The sequence below is a fragment of the Rhopilema esculentum genome, unplaced genomic scaffold (assembly GCF_057945365.1).
Source record: "Rhopilema esculentum isolate cy_ngs unplaced genomic scaffold, ASM5794536v1 HiC_scaffold_36, whole genome shotgun sequence".
NCBI classification, from domain to species: domain Eukaryota; kingdom Metazoa; phylum Cnidaria; class Scyphozoa; order Rhizostomeae; family Rhizostomatidae; genus Rhopilema; species Rhopilema esculentum.
The window spans coordinates 2,387,783-2,414,044 of NW_028300847.1; the positions used below are offsets into that span (position 1 = coordinate 2,387,783).

The 26,262-nt window shown below is 35.8% G+C and overlaps 1 protein-coding gene and 1 non-coding gene across 2 annotated transcripts in view; one reads left to right on the plus strand and one right to left on the minus strand.

Moving 5' to 3' along the window:
* Positions 1-26,262, plus strand: part of LOC135688483 (basement membrane-specific heparan sulfate proteoglycan core protein) — a 93,287-nt gene that overhangs the window by 15,642 nt on the left and 51,383 nt on the right. The window contains exons 18-24 of the mRNA XM_065205349.2: positions 212-478; positions 1,670-1,945; positions 3,470-3,730; positions 4,522-4,776; positions 8,018-8,290; positions 16,124-16,381; positions 18,337-18,819. Coding sequence (XP_065061421.2) covers positions 212-478; positions 1,670-1,945; positions 3,470-3,730; positions 4,522-4,776; positions 8,018-8,290; positions 16,124-16,381; positions 18,337-18,819 — 2,073 coding nt within the window. The remainder of the gene's footprint in view (positions 1-211; positions 479-1,669; positions 1,946-3,469; positions 3,731-4,521; positions 4,777-8,017; positions 8,291-16,123; positions 16,382-18,336; positions 18,820-26,262) is intronic.
* Positions 6,102-6,192, minus strand: Trnay-gua (transfer RNA tyrosine (anticodon GUA)). Its single transcript is given in 2 exon segments — positions 6,102-6,137; positions 6,156-6,192. It is a non-coding gene; the product is annotated as a tRNA-Tyr (tRNA).

Consider the following 26,262-nt stretch of genomic DNA (forward strand, 5'->3'; position numbering starts at 1 on the left):
TACCATTCCAAACTTGATTCTTGAAGCTATCTGTAAAGACTACTGTGGGTAATTTTGGCTCCATTGATGTCAACTCATGAAATACAAACCGAATTTCAAGCAACTTGTGTTTCTCTTTTCACTCTGTTTATTTTCGAAATGTTCCATACATCATTTTTACAACTAAATTCAAATTTTCATGTTATTTCCTTTAATTTTTCACGTGTTCCAGGAAAACCAAGAATTGTATTAACGCCTCGAGGAATATATAATACATCAAAGGGTGGCTATATCATATTTGAGTGTGAGGCATCTGGTTATCCTGTTCCAAAGGTTGAATGGGTTTTGCCACGGAATAGCACAAGGAAAAAAGCTACAATAACATCCTGGCCAGGATATGCAAGAATAGAGATGAGGGAGACGGCAAATGCTAGTGGAGAGTACATCTGCAAAGCTACAAATGTGGAGGGAGAAGCTACAGACTGGGTGACTGTCAAAGGTAATATGGTTAAAACTTTTTTATTGGATTACCTGACACCCTCCAATAACGGATATCTCAAATAACAGGCACCTCTGAATAAGGGACATCTCAAAGCGATGAATACCATCATAAAGCCAACACCTCCCAGTAACGGACAAATACCTTTAAAACACTATTCCTTCCAGTGGTCGAAGCTTTGTTAAAATAATCTCAATACCATTAACCCTGAGACACAACAGACAGTAACTCTGATATCATAGACTCTGGCAATAGGGGCGCCAGGGGGCACTGCGGGGACACGTCACCCCCACCCCCCCCCCAGTTCTCGGCAGGATCAATTTTGTATTTCTTTTAAATTCTATGAGAAAATGTTTGGAGAGGGCTAATATTTTGGCAACATACTTTTATCGATGTAATCCTATGTTTTTCAAACTGCCTTTACATAGTCAAAAAAATTGCCATGGGCGTTGTCTTCAGGTAAAATTGGCGTTCCTTATTGGTAATAGGGCATTTTTTAGTGCAATTTATTAAGAATAACATACTTATTTTGAAAATTCTCTTTCACGCCCTGTTTGTGATTGACTACTCCCTCTCCCCTCATTTGAAAGTCTTTCGGTAGAGCCACAAATAAATAGATATAGACCGGTGTGCTTCTGAACTCTTGTACTTTACTCAATATTTCGGAAACTTGAAGGAACATTTGAAGATAGCACAATAAGGGACGCCATTTTGCCCCCTTGCCCCCCCTCCTGCGATCTCTCCCCAAGCACGCCACTGTTGCTCTAGTACCGTAGTTTACGGAGGTGCCGCCATTCGTCTGGTACTGTTGTTTACGGAGGCTCCACTGTAGGACATCGAGCCGAATGAATTATTCCTTTTTACAGATCTGACAATTTTAAACGTTTACAACTTGTCATAGAAAGTGAATTATAAAAGAATGTCATACTATACATATAGCATTTCTGATAGAAGCTGTGTTTTCGTATATCTGTATATCTGTTTTTCCAAGCTTAGATATATTTTCTTAGATAAATACCAGCACTCCAAGAAAATTTTAGAGTAACTTTATCACAAGTGCTAAAGAAAATAGTGAGTAACTGCCCATGTTGATGTTGCTAGCACTCGCCAAAATCCTAATTAGTCTTCTTGGGTAAATTTAATTCAAATTCACCACGTTTTTTGAGTTGATGATATTTTCTTATTATTCAGTGAACAGAATGAATATGAGTCCTGTTGTAAAAGTCGAGCCAGCTTTAGTCATCGCAATTTCTGGGGAAGAGGTGGAACTCAAGTGCAACCTTTCAGGAGTTCCAACACCAGAATTTGCCTGGATAAAACTGCAAAGGAATGCAAGAAGCGTTCTTTTGTCGAAGAGAAATACTTTGGTATTGGAGGATGTACAGGAAAAAGACGAAGGCACCTACGCTTGTCGTGCCTGGAATAAGTTTGGCACAGCTGAGGCTAGGACTAGGTTAAGAGTGACTGGTAAGGATAATCTACTCTCATCCCTTTCGTTGCTTAATATAGGCTTTAGTTGCACTTTTATACTTAATATGGATATACTTTTGATCAAGATCGACTATTGACCATACTAAGTATATGTGACTGTGACTGTTTCCTTTAGAGACAGTTAAAAAGTAGATGTTCCTCGAGTCGCAACCACCTGTTCACCAAATAGTTGGCACCCTACCTCTCATCTTAAGAGCATTGTATTCCTCACATTCTAAATGCCTTTTTTTGTAAAATATCTTTAAATGAACAAAGCGTAACCTACTTATCATACACTCCCCTCACAAAAGTATTGCACCACCTTGTTCAAAATGGCGGCATTTTTTGTCAATATTTTTACAATACAAAACATTTGAATGCATGAATTGGGTGAAATAGGCATATCTTATAGCAAATTTCGGCGGGAAAAGTTTGCAAATTTTATTGACGCCATATAATACCTAGCTAGAAATGTAAATTTTAAGCAAAAACATTATTGTTTGAAAAAGTGTAGACCACGCCGAAGGGAGAAAATTTATCAAATGAGATGCGAGTCCCTACAAAATTTTTACAGGGAAGTGGTCTTTAGTTTTTGAAAAATTGTTGACCATGTTAGATGCAGCCACACAACAGCTTCAATAAATCAAAAAAGGTTTCTCAAGAGTGCTTTAGTAGTAATAAACCGAGAAGTGGGTTAATAAAAAAAATTGACGTTAGAGGGGTAGCGATTTTGTCTGTTTTATTTCACCATGTTTACACCAAGGGACAGTAAAAGACATGAAACTCAACGCTGAGCAATGTTTTGCAGCTCAAAATTCTTCCAAACAAAAAATAATGAGTGTCTTACACAAATATAAAATAGAAATTCACCTGCGTAAAAGGAAACCATTTTTACAACGATTTATTTCCGAACAAGATAAATTCAAGTTTTTCCGTGGCGTCGTTCAAGTCCAGATTTGTACATCGTTGAAAATGTTTGGCTTCGTATGAAAAACAATCCGAACCATGATTTTAAAGGTTCTTGAAGAACCAAAGAATTGTTAATTAAAATAATTCTTCAGGTTTGGAATGAAATCCCACAATAATACGTTGCCCAACTATATGCAACCAATTCAAGGAGGCATAAAGCGGTTTCAAAGTTCATAGCTCCTATCAAAATATTAAAATTTGAAACTGTTAAAAGACGTTTTGAAACCGTTTTCTTGAAAAAAGTTTTTCTAAAAAGATTGAAGTTTTGATTGGTGGTTGTTTCACTTCCGACACATTCCCATTCGCCACTTAAACACAATCAATTCGCGCAACAATAGTTTTTCGATAATTCCTGTGCCATTTTCCCTCCTTCGAGCTGGTGCAATACTTTTGTGAGGGGAGTGTATAAGGCGAATATACCAATTACTTTACAGCAACGTAAGATAACAATAGTTTAATATCAAAACTCATATTGAAATAAATATGAAATTTTCCTTGATTTTTTACACAAATTTTATTGAAAAATCGAAGCCTCGTGCCCTCTTTCATTAGTTCCTCCTACGGTTGTGGTATCACAGACCTCAGTCGTAATTCTCAAAGGAAGGTCATTCAGGCTGCACTGTAAGGCTACAGGCCATCCAGAACCAGTAATCAATTGGACGAGACCCAACATGGATACAACAAATGCGTTTGACATGAATTCTCAAACACTTGAAGTTCTTGATGCAGGTCTCAAGCACGCAGGGACGTATAAATGTTCTGCCAAAAATATTGGAGGCATTTCATACAGTTATGTCAACGTGACAGTTCTCGGTATGTAGGAGAAGGTTTTTTAAAATTTTTAAGATTTTGATATTTACAGTTTTGATAATCGTGTTTCTGATACACGAAATTGTTGATCTTTGCGATATTGCCATTCACCATTTATATATTCGAAATTTTTATACTTGCATCTTTTAAACGTACTTTTGCGTCGTAGATATAAAAAAATTTGCTCTTGTTATTCTAGTAAAAGATTTCTATCTCACTTTGTCTAGATTTGTCTTAAGATAATATCTGGGGTGTTGGAATATTATCTGTATCCTGATTATAGTCATATGCATTCCAAACAATTTCTCATTAATAATACAATTTTGCTCATTCTAATAGCAATAATTTAATATCACTTAATTCATGTCACTGGTAAACTTAATTTTTTTCCCATCGTTTCATTTTTTAAAGTTATTATCTTTCTCAACTGATTAATCTTGAAAAGCTTTGGAAGATATTATCTGAGTTCTATACAAGTATATCTTTGGAATACATCTAATTTGGTGTAGAAATTTAAAGGTTCTTTATTGGAAAGTATTGAAATCGGACATAAAAACCTCTATCTCATTATAGATAAAGCAATGCTCTAGCAAGTAAGAACATGCTGGTATGAATGGCTCAGCAATAGATCTTTTTGCCACTGTACAGTTTTCTAAACAAATTGAAATATTTATATAGCCATGTTCGCAAACGGAATCTCAGAACTATTTTCCATAGTTCTTCTTTCTAAAATTAAAGTTTCACCTCACCAGGCTGGTTTTTCTCAGAATTAATAAACATTATTTTTCTTGCAGTACCACCAGTAGTACTTTCATCGTCTGAGCAAGAGAACATAGAAAAGTTGGGAGATAACATTTCTTTCTTCTGCAATGTCTCTGGATACCCTGATCCGAAGATTAAGTGGCTAAAAGACCACGACACTGACTTGTGGGTGGATGGGCCTATTTTGAGATTGGTTAATCTGACATCAGAGTCACAAGGGCAGTATAAATGCATCGCAAGTAACCTGGCAGGCCAAACCCAATCTGTCTTCAGCTTAGCAATAAAAGGTAAGTAGTAACGTTTACTTTAACGTTCCCATGTTCTTTTGAAAGCATTCAGAATCTGATGACGTGTGTCTGCCATCACCGATATTAAACATATTGGTAACATTTCTTTCTAAGAAAACTTTGTTCCCTTTTTCGTCCACTTCGTACAAAACTACTAAGTTAAAATACGACATTGCCTTCTACAAACAAGGCAGGAACATATTGGGACTGGGAAAAGAAAGTAAATAAAGCAGAGGAAAGAAAGGAGATTAGATTGTCATATATGTGCATTTTTCAAGTGCATGGCTTTCGAAAGAAATTTTAAACTCTTTGTCAGATATGTTGACTTAATCAACATATCTGGATGGCAAAGATTAGCTAAATTACAACAACGTGCCCTGGGACAGGCTTTTTTACGAAAATAGGCTTCTTTTTATTTCTACACAAATAGACTTCTCTACAAAAAAGAAAACTTCCTTTCGGAAATATTTTCACATGTAACTTCAATGTTCTATTATAAATTTGAAGGGTGAAGATTGTTAAGCATGAGAACGAGCAATGTAGTGATATGAAAATAACAAGGGGGCTCAACAACAAAATATAGAGATTGGTATCTTTTGGCAATAACTAAACTGAGCTCCCTAGGCCATAAAAGAACAATTACATAATATACTTTTATAGAAGGGGAAATTGATATGGATGTCAAGTGCTAAAAACGATCCCATTGTACACAATTATCAATTAAAAATTAAAACTCAAGTAAAAAGTATTGATTGCAGTGATAGAATTTAGTGACAAGGATTTGGGGGTGTTGGATAATGATCGAAGTTTGGTGCCAAAACCTTCAGATGACTGGAATATGATGGAAACGCCCATTTTTAAAATTCAGTTTTTGAGTTCAAGATAAAGTAGATGAAAAAAGTAAATTTTTCGCATCATTTTTTTTCAACTGCCTGCCAAATATCGTTTTTTACCGAATTGAAGCAAAATTTACCGTAGGGCTAGGGCACAGAAATATCTGGGGGTATCACGCCCCCACCCCCTGTAAATCCGTCTCTGATCAAAAGTGTATATACTTTATTTTCCGAAAAAATTGGTAAGCTATTATGGTGGTTTGCTCATACATCAACCTTTAACAACATACATCAGCGAAAAAGTAAGGGGGGGGGGATGCTACCTTCCGGGCTCGGGCGGGCTCGGTTAAAAATTAAATTATTTTGAAGTGCTTTTGCATAACGCACCAATAAGAAATTAATCTGACTCGAAGAATTTTGCTTGGAGTGCCCAAATGCTTTTAATGTATTTAGCGATCTTAAACAAAATATTGAATCAAGGAAAAGAAGATGTCCACCGAGCCGGATTCGAACCAGCGACCTAAGGATTTCATGGTTGTTTATGCTCTACAGTCCTCCGCTCTACCAACTGAGCTATCGGTGGGACACAAACTCGGTAAGGCTAACAACATAAGGGTCAAACTGCTAACAACAATCTGTAGCACGGTGTTGGACAAAAGGCATGGCAGTGCGGATAAAAATACAAAAGTACTTTGAAAAATGAAATTCAAAGTCAAATTAATTTAATATTTAGCAATCATTTTACAATATTTAAAGTCAATGAAGTGTTTCACAATTAAACAATAACTAAAATTTTAACAATAAAATTTAAGGATATTTGGAGGAACCGAAACGGTTTCGAGCCCCATCCTCTAAATTTCAGTGAATACAGTAATATGATTATACTAACAGTGAAAATGATTAATAATAACAACAATCTAGGTATCTAAACATTACAAGATAATATGAATTCGAATTTTACATTTAGAACAATAACAGAACAATTGTATAATAATGAAGATAAAAATTACGACAAAACAAAATGAGAAATGGGGTGCAAAATAAGGAGGAAAGAAAGTAAAATGGAGAGGGGAGACACGTACATTCTCTTTAGATTAATAATAAAGAAATCAAACATAGATTTTTATGTTCAGATTTCATTATACTTTTGTAGAAGCCACCTTTTGTAGTAATTGATCGCTTTTTGCGGTTAGTTTTGGCTTGGGGAGATTGCAAATTTCTTTTTTGCAGTTTGTCTTGTATTGTAGCTTTGCCTTGAAGTATTTATTTCGAGCAGATCACAAAAAATTTCATTTGAGATTCTGCATTTATGTCATACATCAATTTTGCACTTTGCAAAGTGTAACTGTCGTCAAAGTTTAATATACGAAATTTACGAAAAATTGGTTCGGAGCCATGGAAAAATTGCAGTATTTTTATCAAAGTTCTTTAATTTTATAGCTTTGTTAAGATTTTCACTAACAGATTTAAGACAGGACTTACTACCACTTCCCCAATTGATTAAAGCCTGGTTGATATGAGACTCAATAGAAGAAAGCCCTGAAAAAGTCTGTAAAAGACAACACAAATTAGTAACCAGCAAAATTTGAGTTCAGAAATATTCTGCTGCCAAACAGGGAAATGGAGGGACCATTGAAAGTGGAGAAGGTGGTATCTTAGAGACGGCCAAGACCAAAGAAAAATCCGAGGCACTATTTTATTTCTAAAACAGAGTACGAATTAAAAAGAGAGCAACCTGTGTGATTATTTGATCTATTTACCAACTTATTTAGGTATATTTAGGTATATTTAGGTATATTTAGGAATATTCTTTCAATCAATACGACAGCTTCTTGTTACTCACATCGATGTACACTCTGAACGAAAGGTCACCCTTTCTTTCTTTCCCCAACGCCTGTCGCTAGAGTTTTAGCATGACTTCTCCTTTCCCAGTTTTTCTTGGAAATCGATAATCAAAGTTTTTTTGAGAATCGTCAAATCGTCTATTCTGAGCTGTTTAGTGATTTGTTAAATTTGAGTATTGGAGATGCCTTTTTAGCCATTCTAGGATGTTAATTTCAAATTTTGTCTCTTTTATTGACTATACTTGCAAACATTGACTTGACTTGACTGCTCCTTTTCATTTCTGGCCCCTTCAACGTCGGGTCCCTTCCATATCTGATTTTTTCAACACTTACTCACTTAAACATCTGGTCCCTCTAGCATATTCTCACTTCAAAATCCTGTTCCTTCAGCTCCCAAGAACGAATAACTCAGCTTCAATTACTTAAGCTGCTCTGCAATGTGCATCAAACTTAATCACACAAGTGCCATTTATATGGAAGTTTCAATGCACTTGTAAGAATTGCTCTTCTTCCTACTCATTTAAGGGGTATTGTATTAAAACAGTTGTGTTTTAATTATTTTAGAAGTACCAACTGCGAACATTATAGAGGATATTGGTACCGGATCATTGGTTATTCCTGCTGGGAAGAATATAACATTGAACTGTTTGTCTTCTGGAAACCCCGAGCCTGTGGTAAGATGGGGGAAAACAGAAGGAAGACTGCCCAAAAGTTTCATGGTGGAAGGTGGTAGATTGAAAGTCATAAATGCCAGTGTAGATGACGCTGGGACATTCCGCTGCACTGCATTCAACTCGCTTGGCTATGTTCATGCCGATATTCGTCTTATTGTACAAGGTAAGCCCCGGATAAGCTGTAAACTTTGGGAACTGGATTTCAGGGGATCTTTTCGCATACAAACTAGTAGATACTTTCCCCCACTTGGCCCTAAAATGTCCTCATTGGTAGCCCAGTGAGTCCTCACTTGTAGGTACCTTTTTTTAAAATGCTTTAACAAACAATTTTAACGATTTCTGTTTACTGTTGTTTTGAGCTGTCTTGCTTCCTATATGCAGCGTCACAGACAATTATTAACGATACATACTCTCGTGTTTTTCGTTCTGCATAGTGGCCATTTTTCACTATATCCCCACCAGTAGAAATTGCTTGAAAAGCTCCTTTTGAGCCCGGAAGGTGTAGATGTACTAAGTCTATGCAGAGTCAATAGAAAAACTATGGTCTGGAAGGCCAGTGAAGATCAAAATAACATCTTTTTGTTAGCGTCGTAAATCGATCACGTGACATTTACCGCGGACAGTCTTCCGCTGTTGACATATCATTGCCAGGTTTGTATATCATCGTAAAACCTTTGAATCAAATCGTAAAAAATTTAAGTCAAATCCCATATTTAAGTCGTTTTTACAACTCTGATACCATGATAAACATTTTTTGAAATGCCTGGAGATAACTGTGCTGTTTTTTGGCTGTGGATCAAGCCCAGGACGAAAGGATTGGGTATTTTCAAGCTTTCAGCGCTGAGCAACGACCGTCGAAAAAAATGAACAAGAGATCTCCTGAACGAAATCACAAAAAACCGGGTTGTTGACAAGGCTTTCGAAGAAAACATCGAAAATGATTCAGTGTACCTTTGCGAAAAACATTTTCAGCCAGATGACATCGAAATATGTAAGTAATAATAAGTGGTTGATAATTAACAAATGTCATATCTCTATACGCTAATAGTTAGGTCATCTAGACACCTAGCTAATTCCCTTTATGACTTTAAATACAATTAGAGACTGTCGATTTATTATGTTACTTGTTGGTTGGATGAATTTTTAAACGTTGTTGTCGACTGGTTTAATGGAACAGTAACTTTTCTGCACTTGATCACATTCGTAATATTTTCAAATACTCCAATTACCACTACCTTTTTAGCATCAAGTTTGAATACATTTCCCTCTACAACGATGCTCCCTTTGTTATGCTGTCAAATTTTGAAAAATGCAACTAATAGATTCTAAATCCTTTACATAACTTTTGCTTTGAGCACCAATAACGTTTGTAGCTTCAAAAAATTTACCATAGAATTTTTTATCCAGCATTTATTATCCAAGTTTTTAGGACACATTTTCTTTTATTTTTGGTTGTTTTTAAATATATTCTGCCTGTAAAAAAAGCCTTTCCTAAAGAATTTCAACTTTTGAATACGTCCCTACACCTCTTTAGTATTGAGCTTTTAATATGGTTATATGAATTGTGCTCTATTCATACTGCTATTTTTATTTACTTATTTCAACTTTCAAGGAGTTATTATGATAATTTACTTTGTTATTCTGTGTATAATTCTATTTTCCTCTTTTTGCAACTTGTTTTCCATTATGCAGTTATTTTTATTACCATATCGAAAGCTGTCAAATTTTCTTATTGGAGCAAAGTGAACTGCAATGATTCAAAAATTATTTCCTAATATGTTCATTATGTTTTCATTTGTTCATTATTGACTCATTAAATTGTTTATTTGTTATAGTTGAGTCTGGAAAAAAGAAAATGAAAGATGGTGCTTTACCATCAATTAACATACCTAAACAAAAAGATGGTGTGAATGAACGTCAACCATCAGTTAGGATTATTTCAACAGAACAACAACCAGCGCCAGGCCCAACACATTATTACAATAGCTTTAAAGAGCTTTGTCAAAGATTTGAAGGTTTTTATTGCCTTATTAAATGGTCTGTCATTTTCCAAGAAGATAAAGTGTTTTTGAGAAGAAACGAAATCCCTTATGTTGTTCCAAAATATGAGATAACAATTGATGATAGTCTTGGCTACAGTATATCTGTTTATGGTTGGCTGTTACCAGATGACCACACACTTTATCTAGGTCATAAAAGATCTGTTTGGAACGTAACTTTTTCTAACCTTGTGAGCCAACTAGCGTCATTCCAGCTTTGTCCTGGTATTTCTGTCACTGACAGATTAAACAATATCGTCAACCATGTTGTTCCTAAACAACTTGATCCATTCGCAGAAGAAAGGAACCCATTTCCATCACACGAATACCATAGAGCAATAAACTGTGAAGTCCTTATAACAATCGATAAATACAGTTCTTGTTGTTAACAGGACCCTTTGGCAAAGCATCCAGGGTTGCAAACGACAAGCGTATGCCAATTCCAGCCAAACTAAAGGCACCAATCTCTGGTACATCAACAGAGCGGATAAAATTGACTTTGAATCAACAACGTCTGAAATGTGTTGAACTTCAAGGCAAGGATGACTGAAATGGAAATTGAATTGGAGAAAGCCTCAGTTGAAATTGATGCAGAGTTGAGCAGGGACTGTTTTCACATTCTTGATCGTGCCGAAATGATACCATTCGTGAAATTATTTTGGTGGGAACAAAGGAAAATGATTGGCAAGTCAAAATAAGCTGTTAGATTTGACCCAATGATGATAAGATTTTGCCTTTCGCAAGCACACAAATCTGCTTCAAGCTATGACGAATTTCTCGACACATTTTAAGAAGTATTGCATTTGCCACGTTGTAGAGTTCTAAGAAGTTACAAGAGTTGGGTCCATCCAGAAGCAGGTTTCAATGAAGAAGTTGTTTTGGGATTGAAAAGAAAAGCAGAAAAGTTCTTTGATATTGACAATATGTTGTCATTCTTTTTGATGAGATGAAGATAAAGTCAAATCTTGTCTTTGACACACATAGTGATGAACTAATTTGTGATACTGATCTCGGAAATGAGGAGTTGAGCTATTCTGTTTTCAAAAAGCTGATGAACTTTCAACTCATACTTAAGCATTTCTTTTAACAGATGTGTGTACCAATTTCAAGTTTTTTCTTGCATATTTTGAAACAAATGGTGTTACATCTGCCCAAATATTTCCGATTTTTGTAAAGCTGTAGGCATACTAGAGATGCAGTGCAACTTGTGGGACATTGCTGCTACTTCTGATGGTGCATCTCCAAATCGTAGACTTTATCGATTGCATAAACTGCTAGATGGAGATGCCGACAAGAGTGTATGCTACCGTAGAATAAATCTGTATGCCAGGTACAGATTTATTTATCTTCTATCTGATGCTCTGCATCTCATAAAGACAGCAGGGAACTGTTTTTGTCATTCAGGAAATGGAAAATGGACTAGATATATGTGGAACAATGGATCATTTATTATTTGGAAACACATCAGAACCTTATATATGGCAGATTTAGACAGAAGTCTGGAACTGAAGCCCCGATTGACTGCTGATCATGTCAACTTAACATCATACTCAGTAATGCGGGTAAATCTTGTAGCGCAAGTTCTGAGTTCCACCGTAGCTGCAATATTGAAGAATCATGGTCCGCCAAAAGCTGCTGGAACTGCAGAATACTGTAAAAGGATCGACAAGTCCTTTGACTGTTCAAATGTCAGGAACACAAAAGAATATCAGCAGAAGCGCAAGTCATTTCTAGCCCAATAAACCAATGCAAATGGTGAACGTTTCAATTGGTTGGAAAATGAATCCCTCTCTTATCTCTTTACATGGAAAGAGAATAAAGAAAAAGGAATGGAAATTTCACTCAAAACGCTAGAAAAAAAATGTTTATTTCAAGCCAGACAATGGAGGGGTTCCAAATTATAGCTTTTGCAGTAATTGAGCTGTTGAATATTTGCTGTCGCAGGGAATGGAATATGTTTTAACTGAGAAGTTTTGTCGAGATCCTGTTGAGGAATATTTTGGTGGTCAGAGGAAAATGGGTCGCAGGTCAGATAATGCGGACATGTACCAGGTTGGGTATAATAATAATGCTCTTTATGTTCAGAGAAATGTTGATGCCATCGCAACAACACAAAGGGCAAACAGTGAAATTCAAAGCGATCAGCATGGTTAGAAGTAGACAACGAACCAATCCCGAAACGTAAATAACATTGAACATAACTTTAAATTTATAATGAAACATTAACCATTGCTGAGATCATAAATGTAACATGAAAGTATAGCTTCATTAAAATGTTTTGTTTATAACAGATTGTCATTCCCGAATCTAAGGGTTACTGCTGGACCTTCTAGTTTCTTGCTTAGTTTATCCTAGACTCACTAAATTTATCCTTTACTTTGAATCTTTGGATAATATCCTTTGCATATGAACAAGAACGGACCCTAACATGCAATTTAGTAATCCTTGTTAACAAATCAGACAGCAATATTTTGTTGTAACAATCTACTTCGGAATCCTTTTAACCTGTTTTATAATGTGAAATTATTTCTGGGTTTTTTATACATTTCTCTGCAGTTTTTATACATTTCGCCTGGTTGATGAAAGATGTTATTTTTCCACCTTTACGAATCTGTATACAGTCCTGGCTTTCTTTTGTCATTTAATTTTTTTGATATTTTAAACTTTCTATGAAAGTTATAAAAAACATATCAACCTAGATAGCCAAGGGCATCTTCCTTTTCCTGGCTAAGCTTAATCTGGTTTGGGTTTAATGTGGCAACAGCATCTAATGACTCTTTGTAATAAATCAACAAGCCATCAGCAACTTTTGTGGCCAAAAATGCTGAAGCATGTGTCGTTAAAGGTGGAAAATAATCCAATGAGTGCAAAAAAACTTGGCATAGAATGCTGCATAAAAATTTTCCATATCACCTTGCTTTTGCAACATCCCATAAATCCCCTGTATATATTTGTACAGATTAGACTCTCCTGTTAACAAGAAACGAAAGCTTTTGACTTAGTCAATCAAAGGAAAGCATTTATTTTTTGAAGCTGTGGTTAATGCATTCATGGCAACATCATAAAGTGTACCTGCAAAACTTTTTTCTTCTTGTGCATTATCATCTGCCCTCGTCTTTGTTTCTTTGGTTGTGTTGTGCTTTGCAGTTGTGTGCCTGTTTAAACCATCTATGCTTTTGCATTCTTTCTTGCACACAGAACAAATGAACTGACCGAATTAAACCTAAAGTAAGAAATATTTTCAACATTAAAAACGTCTTCCCTCTCTTGAATTGAATTGCCTTTTTCATTGCAAGGAAATTTAAATTCAAATGAGCTTCGCATGAAGCTTCGCTTCAAAAGGCCATTGGATATCTTCTTCTTCATCTAATGCATATAAAATAGCATCTAAGTTTTCGCAATAAATGACAAGTGATTCAGAAATATCAGGCTTATTGCTCTTCCTCACAGATTCTCTTTCAGCGACAGCAATGATCCATAACTCCTGTGCACGGTTATAGTCAGGTGACATCCCCAAACAACATGCCCGCGGCATCTCTTGTCAGGTGGCATCCCTTCCGCGGCATCTTCTCCGGTCTTCTAGATCATAGTTTTTCTATCGACTATGGTCTGTGCCAAGCTTTTGGTATTAGAAGGTTACGTAGATTTGAGAATAAATTTTGCTTTCCCTCACTCCACCCGTCTTCTTCGCAGACGTCCACAGAAGCATAACAAATATCAACTGCTTTCTCATTCATAAAATAGGCTTACCTTTCCATAAACCATGTTTTAATTTGGTTTTTTTATACCAAAGACTCGCCCCTTGTAAGTGTAGAAAGCAATGGTGCCCAGTGTGCGATGATCAGCAGGATGCTGATAAAGATAGCTGCTTCGGAGGAGTTTTTGGATTTTAAAACCTTCTCGTTTGAACGTTAAAAGAATTAACTTTCATGGCTGATTGTAATAATTCAAAAAGTAGAAGAGGTTTCAGCTTTTTTGGCCTATTTTGTAAGAACAATTTAAACATTGTCATGTTGATTGCCCTTTGAAATATAGATAAACAAATTTACCCGGTGATAACCATTGCAGGGACAGATTTTTATCGTGCAGATGGAGCTTTTCCATTTTTTTCAAAAGACCAATTACAAGTACTATGTTACTAGTAAAAATCGTATTTTTTATTGTGACTAGTAGGTTTAAATTTCATTTGCTGTCTTGAGAATGAATAACTTTACTGGCCTGTAAAGCTATGAAATGGTTTGCAGCTAGTATCCTCACTGGTGATAAAAAATTTCTAGATCCCTAATAAGCCATTCCTATAAGAAAGACTCATTTGTTGACTCGCTATTAACGTTTTGAATTACAATACATGGTGAGATTTAATTCTATCTCTAGCTGCAATCTGCTCATGAAAATTTTAACGACTAGTTTCATCTGTCTGCCATAAGATAGACTAGAGTAATGATGAACCTGATCTTTGCAGCAAGGCTTATCTCAACACCAAATCTTATAATAAGGCTGTTCTTTACATGTGCTAATAAAAATTGAAGTGATCGACATAACATATTTAGAATGATGATAACTATTTATGTTATCATTGGTATTAATGTTAAAAAACGTATATTATCTGCTAATAGCTTTCAATACAGAATTACTATCAGCTAGTCATGATTACTGTTCATATTCATAATCTCTGTGATAACACATAAACAAGATAATTACTTAACACTCTTTTTTTCTAAAGCCGTAATTTCAACGAAACTGAATTCACGAAAATTACTGCAGGCATATTGTGATTACCCTGTATTAATTACATGAAAACGAATTAGGAGAGCAGGTGCTGGCTTATTTTATCGTTCTAAAGAACTGTGTGCAATGTTTCTCAATTTGTTTCTGATTAAAGTATTAAATAGACAAAAGTATATATATTTCATTAACTATGTTGAAGCTGAATTTTATACACAAAGTACGCATGAGGAAATTCGTAATTCTAAACATCTTAAAATTTTGCAGGCCTTCTTAAAATATACAATAAAAACAGAGTGAATACGAATCAGTTAACTTAGCCTCTGGAAGGAATAGTGTTTTGTTAATATCAGGTAGGCAACGATTCTTGGAAATTCAAAAAAACTTGCTCGTTTTTCAGTAGCAAATGCTAGGGAAAAAGCTTATGGTGAGAACAGGTTGAATATACCCCAGAAATAGGTTTATTGGTTAATTTCGACTTAGGGGAGATGATTCTGTAAAGTTGGGGGCATTTTTGTTCGAGACGGCAGAGTTAGGCCAACCAGTAATAAACCACGACGGGGCTACCGTGCATAAATAATTTTAAAATGAAAAAATGGAAATGAAAAAAAAAATGAAAACCACCATTGAGATTGATAATAGAGCAACTATGTTACTTGCAGATCCTTGCGTATTCCCAATTAACTAATCTTTTAATGTATAATCTTCTATTTGAAAGGTTGGCTACGATGACCCTCCATCTCATCCTATCCTCAGACACTCTTTCAGCACTTCCAATGCTGTCACATCCGCTCCACTCCTTAACATCGTCTCCCCAAGTTCTTTGTGGCCTCCCTCGATCCCTTTTTCCCTCTTTCATACCTTTCAGAACGATTCTAGGTAAAAACTCAGATAAACCTCTCATTACATGCCCTGCAAATCTCATCTTTCTCTAAATTCATCTTCAACCAAATATTTTCTGCTACCCACGATGCCAAGCACTTTTCCATATAACTTGATAAAAAGATCGCTAATAAAAAAGGGGAAGATGTTAATAATGCCAGTCTAATGAATAACCCTGAAATTGATTTATCATTTTATGGTATAAATAATACCTCTTTCTGTAATGCATTCATAAGTAACAATGAGACTAAGTAATCCTGTAGGTAAAACTGTCTTGAAAAGCAGTTGTGGAGTATAACTTTACTTTATTTGTCTATTCCCTGTTTTTGAGAAATGTCATTTCTTTCTAGGTGCTCCAACTGTTGAGGTGTATCCAAAATCAATACAGGTTCAAATAGGCAAAGAAGCCCGTGTGTCCTGCTCGGTTACAGGAACACCTACGCCAGCAATATCGTGGAAGAAGGTTGATGGTCATATGCCTCCACATGTTATCGAAGGCGATCAGCTAGTCATTCCGAGAGTAAGCAGTGTGGATAGCGGAGTATACATATGCATTGCTAGAAACAGAGCCGGTAGTGCAGAGGATCAAATAAAGCTCAGAATAACAGGTAAGATTTTGGTCTGCCAAATGCATTCTCTTTTAAATTAATTGCTACAAAAGTGAATGATAACAGCGTTTTTTTAATAAGAGTTGCATTTTCTAGATCGATTTTTATTCTAGCAATGATTGGCATCATTAGCTCCGATACTTTTTCTCGATTACCAAATTTCTCAGGAACGTACTTTTCAACTCTAACTCTTTAGAGACCGAAATTCCTGATACCCGTTTGATGCTCCATTATTGTGAATACCGTAGAAGCTCTATTAAGCCCCCGGGGCTTCTTTGTTCTTTTCAGTCCTAGAGGGGGGACGTTAAAGAGAGGGGGCTTATTAGAGAGAGGAGGCTTAATAAGAATTTAGAGTAAGAAATGTTTTAAAAATGCCCTTTTCAATTTTTTTGCTATAAAAAATATCATACAAGTGTTCCCAGAAAATTTCGCTAAAAGCCCTGAAAATCTAATTATTCAATTATAACGCCTCATCTTCATCAGAGTCACCAGGATCAATTTATAACTCTGGGACATCTTCTAAACAATCTTCGACTGACTTCTTAGACCCCGTTTACACTGTGCCGCACAAATTTTGTCCACTTTGCCCTCCTATTTACACTGTGCCGAATAACCGCAGTCACATGACCTAAATCATGAACCGAACGCCCAATAAGAAGTCTTCTCTGGGCGACAAAATTTTAACAAAATTCCCGCCAACGTAAAAAGACTTCATTCTCTCTTCAGAATCATCTGCTTCTCTTTTAGACCAAATCCAAAGATATTGTCAATACAAATTAGGCCTAGTTTGTATGAATAGATTGTTCATGAAACAAAATGACACAAAACTAGCAACGAAAGTAGAGAAAGCTGACAAGGATGCCAATTTTCACGTGGACTGGCAAGATACTGCACTTTTAACACGAGTATATATCGACAACAAGGCAGCCAAAATGGCGAAAGGTCTTAATTGGGAGACAGTGAAAACTAAATTGAATGAAATAGCCAATCGCTTTCGAGCAAGATACGATAGGGATAAAATTTATCCGGATAAAAGCGTTTACACTGTACCACATAGCTATCCGAACTAATTTAATCCACTTTCCTAGGTGAACCAATTTTGCTCGGATAGCCGCTCTCAAATTCAAGTGGATAGCGTGGGTCTAGTGTAAACGCGACGACTATCTGAACGGATAATTTTGATGCGGATAAAATTTACCCGGCACAGTGTAAGCGTGGTCTTAGGCGTACAAGTAAGTCTTTACATGGGCCGTATTCAATGCACACGATCTTATTATCATCACACCTGTTAAAAGACCCACTAAATGCGCACGTTTTCTTGTTTCCAACAAAGGCTAGCTTTTTTGTTTTTAAGTTTTTTGCTTGATAAGGAGGGGCTTGATAGATAGAGGGGGCTTGTTAGAGCTTCCATGCTGTCTTTAGAGTTTTGAAACGATAACTTCATAAAAACATTCGATTTCCGGCCTTGTTTTGAAAAATACTTCAAATCTCTTATTCTAGATTTTCGACATAAAATTTAGATATAGGATCAGAATGGTATCCTTCTGTAGGCATCGTGATGCTAGTGCTCATGATTTTGAAAGGACATTCTGTTTAACATTTTATAAGAGATTTCACCGTTATTAGCGACTGATGGTGGATAGTTTCACCCGGAACAATTTTTCCGATAATTTTTCGCATGTATTTTCAAGCTTTATGTCGTCATTAAATACAAAATACATGCACAAAAGATATGGAAAATCATAACCAGACTAAAAGTATGATATTATATTTTAATCAGATCTCAAAAGTGCCGTACAATAAAGTTGGAAAATTTTTCAAAACAGTTGTAAATAGAAGTGGAATTGAAATCTGCCTTGCGAGGTTCTAACCGTATCTTTTGATATGTTTTGCTATAACGACAATGCCATTTCATTTGCACTAACTTTTATGCGATTGTTTCCTCTCGATTTTAGATTTCCTGCCTCGTTTCAGTGAAGATGGTCTATCCTATATCATATATGGCAAAATTCTAGGTGCTTTGTACCAAACCAAAATTGAGATTTCATTTCGACCGGAAAAGCAAGACGGCATTTTGCTTTACAATGGGAAACCAAGTGCCGATTTCGTTTCACTTGGAATGCAGCGTGGCTATGTAGTTTTCCAATATAATCTTGGCTCTGGGCCAGCTTATATAAAAAGCCACGCTAGAATTGATCTCTTTAAATGGCACACTGTCATCGCTTATAGAGATGGATTAGACGGGACATTGGCCGTGGATTTAGACCCGATTGTATATGGAAAGTCCAAAGGGAAGTATACAGGCTTGAATCTAAATGGAGACCTTTTTCTTGGGGGCTATGCGAGCTTAGATGCGATCAGAATGCAAACGTCATACAATCGAGGTTTCACTGGCTGTATAAGCCAGTTGCTAATTGCTGGAAAGGAATTCAAAATCGGTAAGTTGCCTTATCACTATACAGATCTTGTGGCTTTTGTAAATTACGATTTTCACTGATGACGTCATTAAGCCCCAGACCATACTTCTAATCGTTACAAAGTTCGAACGATGCAGTTTGAGTAGCGAAGTTGAGTCCTTTGAAGAGGCTGTGCAACAAAGTGCAACAGACCGGGCTTCTTGAAGCAAAAATTATGGCAGAAAGTCAACTTGATTTAATGTCGAATTACAGTCCAAAAAAGCTCGCACAAACGAACCACAAAGAAAATAACAATCTCTTTGGTCTCTAGCATCAAACCTTAGTTATAGTGCTAAGGTTGTCATGGGCTTTGAGGTAGAGGACGATGTCACCGTTTAGCCCGAATATACACGGTGATGTACTTGTGTGGTACTCCTACACAATACGGGAGCATGTCTAGCAAGGCAACAGGATTCTTCTGAAAGAGCATCAAGAATGTCAGTCCCATTGATGCTCGTGTAAGGCTTGTGTGAATGCTAAAAAACTAAGCAGGAATTTATGTCAAAATGTTGACGGAAAATAGCGTGAAAGGAGTAATGAACTTATCAGTTATTTGTCATGTAATTGAAGGATGAAAGGGATGTCTTTCTCTCTATATCTAGGTCATTTTTATGTAGACAGATGCCAAACTGCTAAGTGAAAAGACGACCTTGCTTGCCAAATAATGTAAATTTGTCGTCATTTTATACTTTAGCGCACCCTGGGTTCTCGAGCGAATTGACATATGGTCTAATCGAATTATATTCAAGCATTCTGACTTTTCAAGTACACCAATTCTCTCTGAGAACAGTTTTGTAACCTATGCTCGCAGAAACGTGTTGCTCAAATTTATCTTCCAATCTCTAAACAAAACGAGTTTCACATGGTCAAGAAAGTTCGTAAACAACGAACCTTTTTTGATTGGTAGAAATGCATTCCTTTTGATTGGATGAGGGTCTTACCATAATTAGATTGCCCTGCCAACAATTTCAACTCCCTTGTAAACTGCAACGTGGCTTCTCATACCTGATTAGTCTTTCTTGAAGCTGCTGGAAGGGTAATGATGGTTTCTGTCACTCCCCTTTTTTAACCAAAACATAGTGTGGTATAATTATAATAGAAGTAAATTTTCAATGCACTCTTCAATTCTTCATATAGGCAACCGTTATCCAGAGAAAGGTTTTGCTTTCACCGTCTTCTTTGACGCTCTCGTTTTGTAAATTATAGATTTATTAGTTAAAAGAATGATATCTCTTGAGATCTTTAATCGCTTCTCAAATCAGAAACTGAAGCCAGCCACGCCAATTGGGGCGCCAACCTTAACTGTAAATCGCAAGATTCAATTTGTAGTGAACGCGTAGTTAAGTACTAGAGGCTTTTTAGTGGCAATAAAATTGGGCGATAATTGATAACTGGCCAGTTTAGGCTCGATTTCATTCAATTACTTAGATAATTTTGATATGTTTTTCATTCAAGAAACAAAACACATACTGTCCTGTGATTTGAATAATAAAGAATAACTGTCTGGAAAAAGGAATAGTCCATTAGAAGATGACAAGGGTCTTAACAATTGTATGAAAGAAAAATGAGCAACCACCAGGTTTCAGTAAAAGCTTTAAGGAAAACATTACCATACATACAGTAAACATTTACTGAAGACCTTTAATGTCCATTCTAGATTCATTTAATGTAACTTTGCTGCAATATGTTTGTAGTCTTGAAATATCAATGTTTCTTTCAAAAACGCGTAACTTGGTTGGGGTAGTTTGATGCCATTTTGTCTTACCTTACCTTTCATCTACCTCTGTTGTTCCACAACCTTCTCCTTTAAGGTATCACTTTAGTTATTAAGGGGATCTAAGTGAAAATTTGTCATATTCATTTGAGTTGAAGAGTTTTTTAATAAAAATTATCCTTCTCTATTATATTAAACATCAAAATTCAAACGATCCCACAATTTCAGAAGAAACTTGAAATAACGACTTTGAAACGTCTTATTCTACCCACTAAGTGTGTACATTTTTATCTATACAGCATCCATCAAGCACATTTAAGCAGTTAAACAGACATTGTTCTCCGTTACCTTAAGAACTATGAGCTTGAACTATGAGAAAGGCATCAAAATTATAAAAGCAACAAAGGGCTCAGAAGTGTTAGATACAAAAGAAATTCTTCAAAAAGGTCTGGTGAAAGAAAAACATTATAGGTATGAAATGATATTTATGAATAAAGAGCACCATTCCTAGTGTCCAGAAGAAGTAATTAACTCATGGGCTGTAAAAGATAAGATTTAAGGGAATTTTTATTGTTTTATCATTTAGAAGTAGATGAATATGCTTGGCTCTGTTGTGATTGGTGACCATCTATCTGAGTTCAGTGACCATCTTGACTGTTCTAGCATGAATTTCTCTCGCAAAAGCAGACTTATGTCGATGTTGTTAGCTCATGTGCTGTTGTCTGATTCATTTACCAATTAAAAGAGTGGAATAAGGAGGTGATGAAGGCAATGGTTCTCGCTCTGAAGAAAAAATGTAGCGATAAAATGTTTGCAGGATAATGTCATTTTGTATCTAATTTAAAGTCATAACACGATTTAGATCAGTTAGTAAAAATTTCCATTTTTTGGTTGGCTCCAATTTTTATAAGCTTAAAAAGATAAAAATAGCCTTGATAAACTCTCTTATCCCCTCGTTACTGAATCTTGGTTTTGAACCTATATGTAATGGCGTAGTCTTTTCGATACAAGCTCAGCTTTTGTAGACTGGTTGATTATAAACTCTCGATAAAAGCGGACACCAGGTTGAAGAAGCATTCTCATGGTTGTCAGTACGTAATTTGTAGTTTGATGAAAATTTAACCCAACATGTCTGGTGAATTTGGATACAGTAGTTGGCCACAAGCCAAACCTTGCTCAACCCCAATCACAACTTAACGCTCTCGATAAGAAGACGTTTAATTGCCTTTATTGATCATAATCAAGAAGAGAGTTTATCTTGATCGAATAAGTTCTACATTATCGTAATGGTGTCAGTTAAAGAAGAGTATCAGTATAGACAGATGGTCGTCTGTATAGGTTTCTGATAGCCGTCTGCTTTTGCCTGGCTATGAATGGCTAGTTATTTTGCCACCAGATTGTTAAAACACATTAAAATTGTGTTGAATTTATTGAGTTAGTCTGTTTATCCACAAATGCTACTGTTTTTATTAATTAGATGGAACACACAACGAGGCTTTTGAATCTCTGTATGGTTACTACTAGGTGCAATAATCTGTCTAAAGCATAGCCCAGTTAAATGAGTGGCGCGAATGTCAATTTTAACATACTGTAATTCCTCGAAAAAGCTCCCGGGGGCTTATTTTGCAAAATATGTTCTCGAATGGGGGCTTATTTGATGGGGGGGCTTATTCAATGGTGGGGGCTTACTTAGCAGCATACCAAAATATTACAAGAACATTTTTTTTGTACTCTTAAAAGTACCGCCATGCCCGGATATACAGGTGCAGAATGGCAACTAACCTCGTCAAAAACTACTCGAAAAAATGGACAATTATAGAGTTAAGATATTTTGAAATATTGAAATAGTAAGTACGGTTATATGTTGGGAAATTGATCAATGTGTGAAGTGATAATTTTAATAAGTTAGAAAAGTAATCCTATATGAAGTTTCTTCTTAAAATCAATAACCCCTCAATGGGGGCTTGTTCGAGGGTAGGGGCTTATCTCTCAAAAAATACTTTTGGTTGGGGCTTTTATCGATAAAGGTAGGTATTCGAAGGTAGGGGAAATTATTGGAAAGTTGGGGCTCATTCGAGGACTAACGTGATTTTTACATGAAATATATATGATACAAGACAACTTATGAGTTTGTGTTGTAGAGAGAGAATTTTTCAATAGGCACGAGCAATGGCCACGTCTTTTATCAAAATTGGAAAATTGTCACGATGACTTGAGGATTCAAAGTTGGAAACTGTCTCGTTAAGACTTAGACAGCAGGTTTAACAGATATCTGTCTTGTTGTTTTAGACAATGTATAAACTTAGTATCTTCACCGTTGTGGAATACCTGTCATTCAGTTGTTCTGCTGGTATTGTTTTTGCCAAAAAGCTTCTGATCTGTATTTGCTTCAAAATTTGCCAATTTGCTCTGAAAACAATCTGGATAGGCAAGATAAGATGTCTGGTTATGTTATTCTCTCTGCGATTCAGTTTTTGAATTGACTGGTTATTTGTTATCTTTACGTCTCCCATAGCTAAATTGTCGATTTGACACATATCACAAGTTTAGATACCATTCTTACTCTATGGAGCTTCTTTTAATTAAACCACACTACACCTATTATCCCACCAGCGTACCTATCAGGGGCGGATTCAGACGGTGGCACCGGTGGCACGTGCCACGGTCAGATTTCCAAATTTAAATTTTTGGAAAATAATGGACTGTTCTAAATATCCCGATATGTTTCTTGCTGTCTAACACTTCCCCTTCGTTTCAAGCGTCTATCTACCACGCCCCCTCTCCGATGTTAATTTAGTAGTATGCCATGTTGGATTTGCTTATTGTTTGCCTTTTGTTAACCACAGAATAATTGGCTCTACCAAATATGGATATTAACAATCGTGCCACACTAGATATAAATAGAAGTATGCGCGCACATTTTAAACAATATGTTTTGAGACCAAATGGCTGTGCTTTTGTTCTTGTGCCACGGTCGAGGCTCTGTATGCTTCTGTTGAGGCCCGAGAAATGTGTATTGAAATCAATTGCATCGAGGCTCCGTATGTTCTTTCATTAAATGGCACCGTGGCACAAATATGCTGTCGAGTTGTGATTCCGGTGATTGCTAGGTGCTTAATAAGGCAGCCTTTCCACTAGCCTGAGTTAAAACATATCTGGGTTAAAAGTTATCCTATGCAAGGCAGCATAAGAGCAGAGTGTTACAAATACGATACCCAAAAACAATATTCAAAAAATTGTTTCTTTTTTACTATATCCTTTCTTTTTTTTAAAATATGCCACGACAAAAATTGGCGAATGCTGTACAAAAAGTAAATGTAAGATAAAGGCCTGTTTAAAATGCCAATAAATCTGTGATATAATTGGAATTTCTAAGACAGATTGACCGATAAGCATTATTAACTATAAAACCATGATAATTGTGGTTCATGGAAAAATTTGTTGAACGCAAAGGATTTAGAAATCTGTCCGCTTTCGGATGACCCTGAGTGATTCTCCTGGTCTGTGATGGACTTGCTACAAGTCTCTCTTTCTTTCTAATAATCTTTACCTCGGATAATCCGAAAAATGCGAAATCTGAATAATTAAGAAGGAACAAGGGGAGGCTCTCTCCTTCCTTTTCGTTCTTTATGTTTAAGACTTTGCTATTTCTAGACTATTCGAGTCCAGTTAAGTAAGAAAATATATAAAAAGGATATTTATGTCCTATTTAATGCGAGATGCGCGAATTCAGGAGAGGAGACACCCTATGCACACTTGTTTAAAGCCGCGTATGAATTGATTATGGAGAAAATGCTCATAAAAGTTTCCCTTACAACTTGTAGCTTAGCATTCTTTTGCATGATTTGGACACATTTAATATCTACGAGAAACACTTTGAACGAATACGAGGAACAAAAAATTGGTTTCTGATAGCAGAAATTCCCGCGTATCACTCAAGCAAAGTTATTGCTATAGAATTAGGTAGGATAGTTCAAGAGAAATTCCTACGAAAGTCCCACTTTTCCAGGGTCTCACGTATCGCGACTATACTTTCTATGCTCAAATAGCAATTCACATTATCCGTGACACATCGTGTGGCTAATACGAAGCGTTTCACCTGAATCATTCCACAGAAAAGGAACAAAGTACTGTAACCTCAGGATGCAAAAAGTGACTGTACGCTATCAAAACCTCGTTATTAAACGCTAGTTAAGCACAGCTAACGTTATTTCCGATACTTCGTGATTTTTAAAGGCCAAATTAATTTTATCCTGGGCCAGACTAAACTGCGGAAACGAGCCGTTGAAGAATTGTACGAGATAAAATTCAATAGACTCTCTTTTCATCTCTGTTACAATTTTAAAATATTGTGGTTCATTGGTCATCGTATAGATAAGAAAAGGCGCTATGTGTAATTAAGTATGTGTTTGTGTCTTTATTAGCGGTTTCGTTTATACGGCAGTATTTGCTGTTGGTAAATTGCAGTAGCGTTTCCTTTTTGGAACTTAATGTCTGGATATACAACTAAAAAGTATAAAATAAGCCTAAGGGGAAAGCGAGGAGGATGGCTGGAAGCTTCCAATGAGAAGAGATTGTCCAAAAACATGTTGCTTTTTAAAGAATGTTTTTGAAGAATATTCTTTATATCCATATATGTATATAAATTAGGATTTTGGTGAATAAAATAGCACGAATCTAAGTTGATACCTCAAGCTTCACGCATAATGCGATCACCAGACAGCAGATGTCGGATGATCACAATATGAAACTTGGAGTACTGACTTGGAACCGTTTTGTTCTATGCACCGAAAGCTTGTACAACTCTGCCTATCGAGCACTTAATGACAGACTTATAAACAGTAGTTCGTTTTTCATATACGGATCAGAATGTACAAATGAGAAATAACTTTATTCGATTGGTTTAAATCAACCAATCCTTATTTTTTGAGAAAATTTAAGTCGCAAAGAGCTTGTACTTTTTAAAAAAACCTATTTTTTCCCAAATATCAAAATAAATAGACACATTGATAAGAAACGTAACAAAAAAATTGTCTTCTAACCGAACCGGCTGAATGGATCATAAAGTATGGGCAAAAAAGTATCTAAGCTTGTGCAAATATCTTGTACAAAAAGTGTTTGCTAATCAGGTAGTGTAAAATCAGATTTATATGGGATCTGAGAGAAAAACGCTTTTAAGAAGTTATGAATATCTACTGAACTATCAAGTGTATTGAAACCCTAAAGAAACCTCAAGTATCATGATGTATAATAACAATAAGGAGTAATATTAATGAATATCCAACGGATCTATTACAGATGGTTTTTCATTGCTAAAGTTACAAAACCTAAAATACATTTAGCTTAAAAATATTAACTGAGAAAAGAATGTCTCTTAAAATTATTGAAGCTGTTCGGCTCTATCAATTAAAAATTGTTTTCGAAAAGCATAAACATGCGTCATAGTTTGAACTGTTTATTATTGTCTCTGGCAGATGGAAATACTATCGATACTTGGTACTAACATTTCAATAATTTGCAATATCCAGTATCAATTTCGAATGATATTTTGGTGAAATACAATTGAATAAAACATTGATCACAAATGTGGTGCTCATGCATGTGACAATTCAAGGCTACCCTACAATTATTGTTTCTTTCATTTGATTGAGGCTTTTTTGATAAACGCACCCTATTTTGCTGATATTTTGTAAAGATTTTCAAAAGATTTC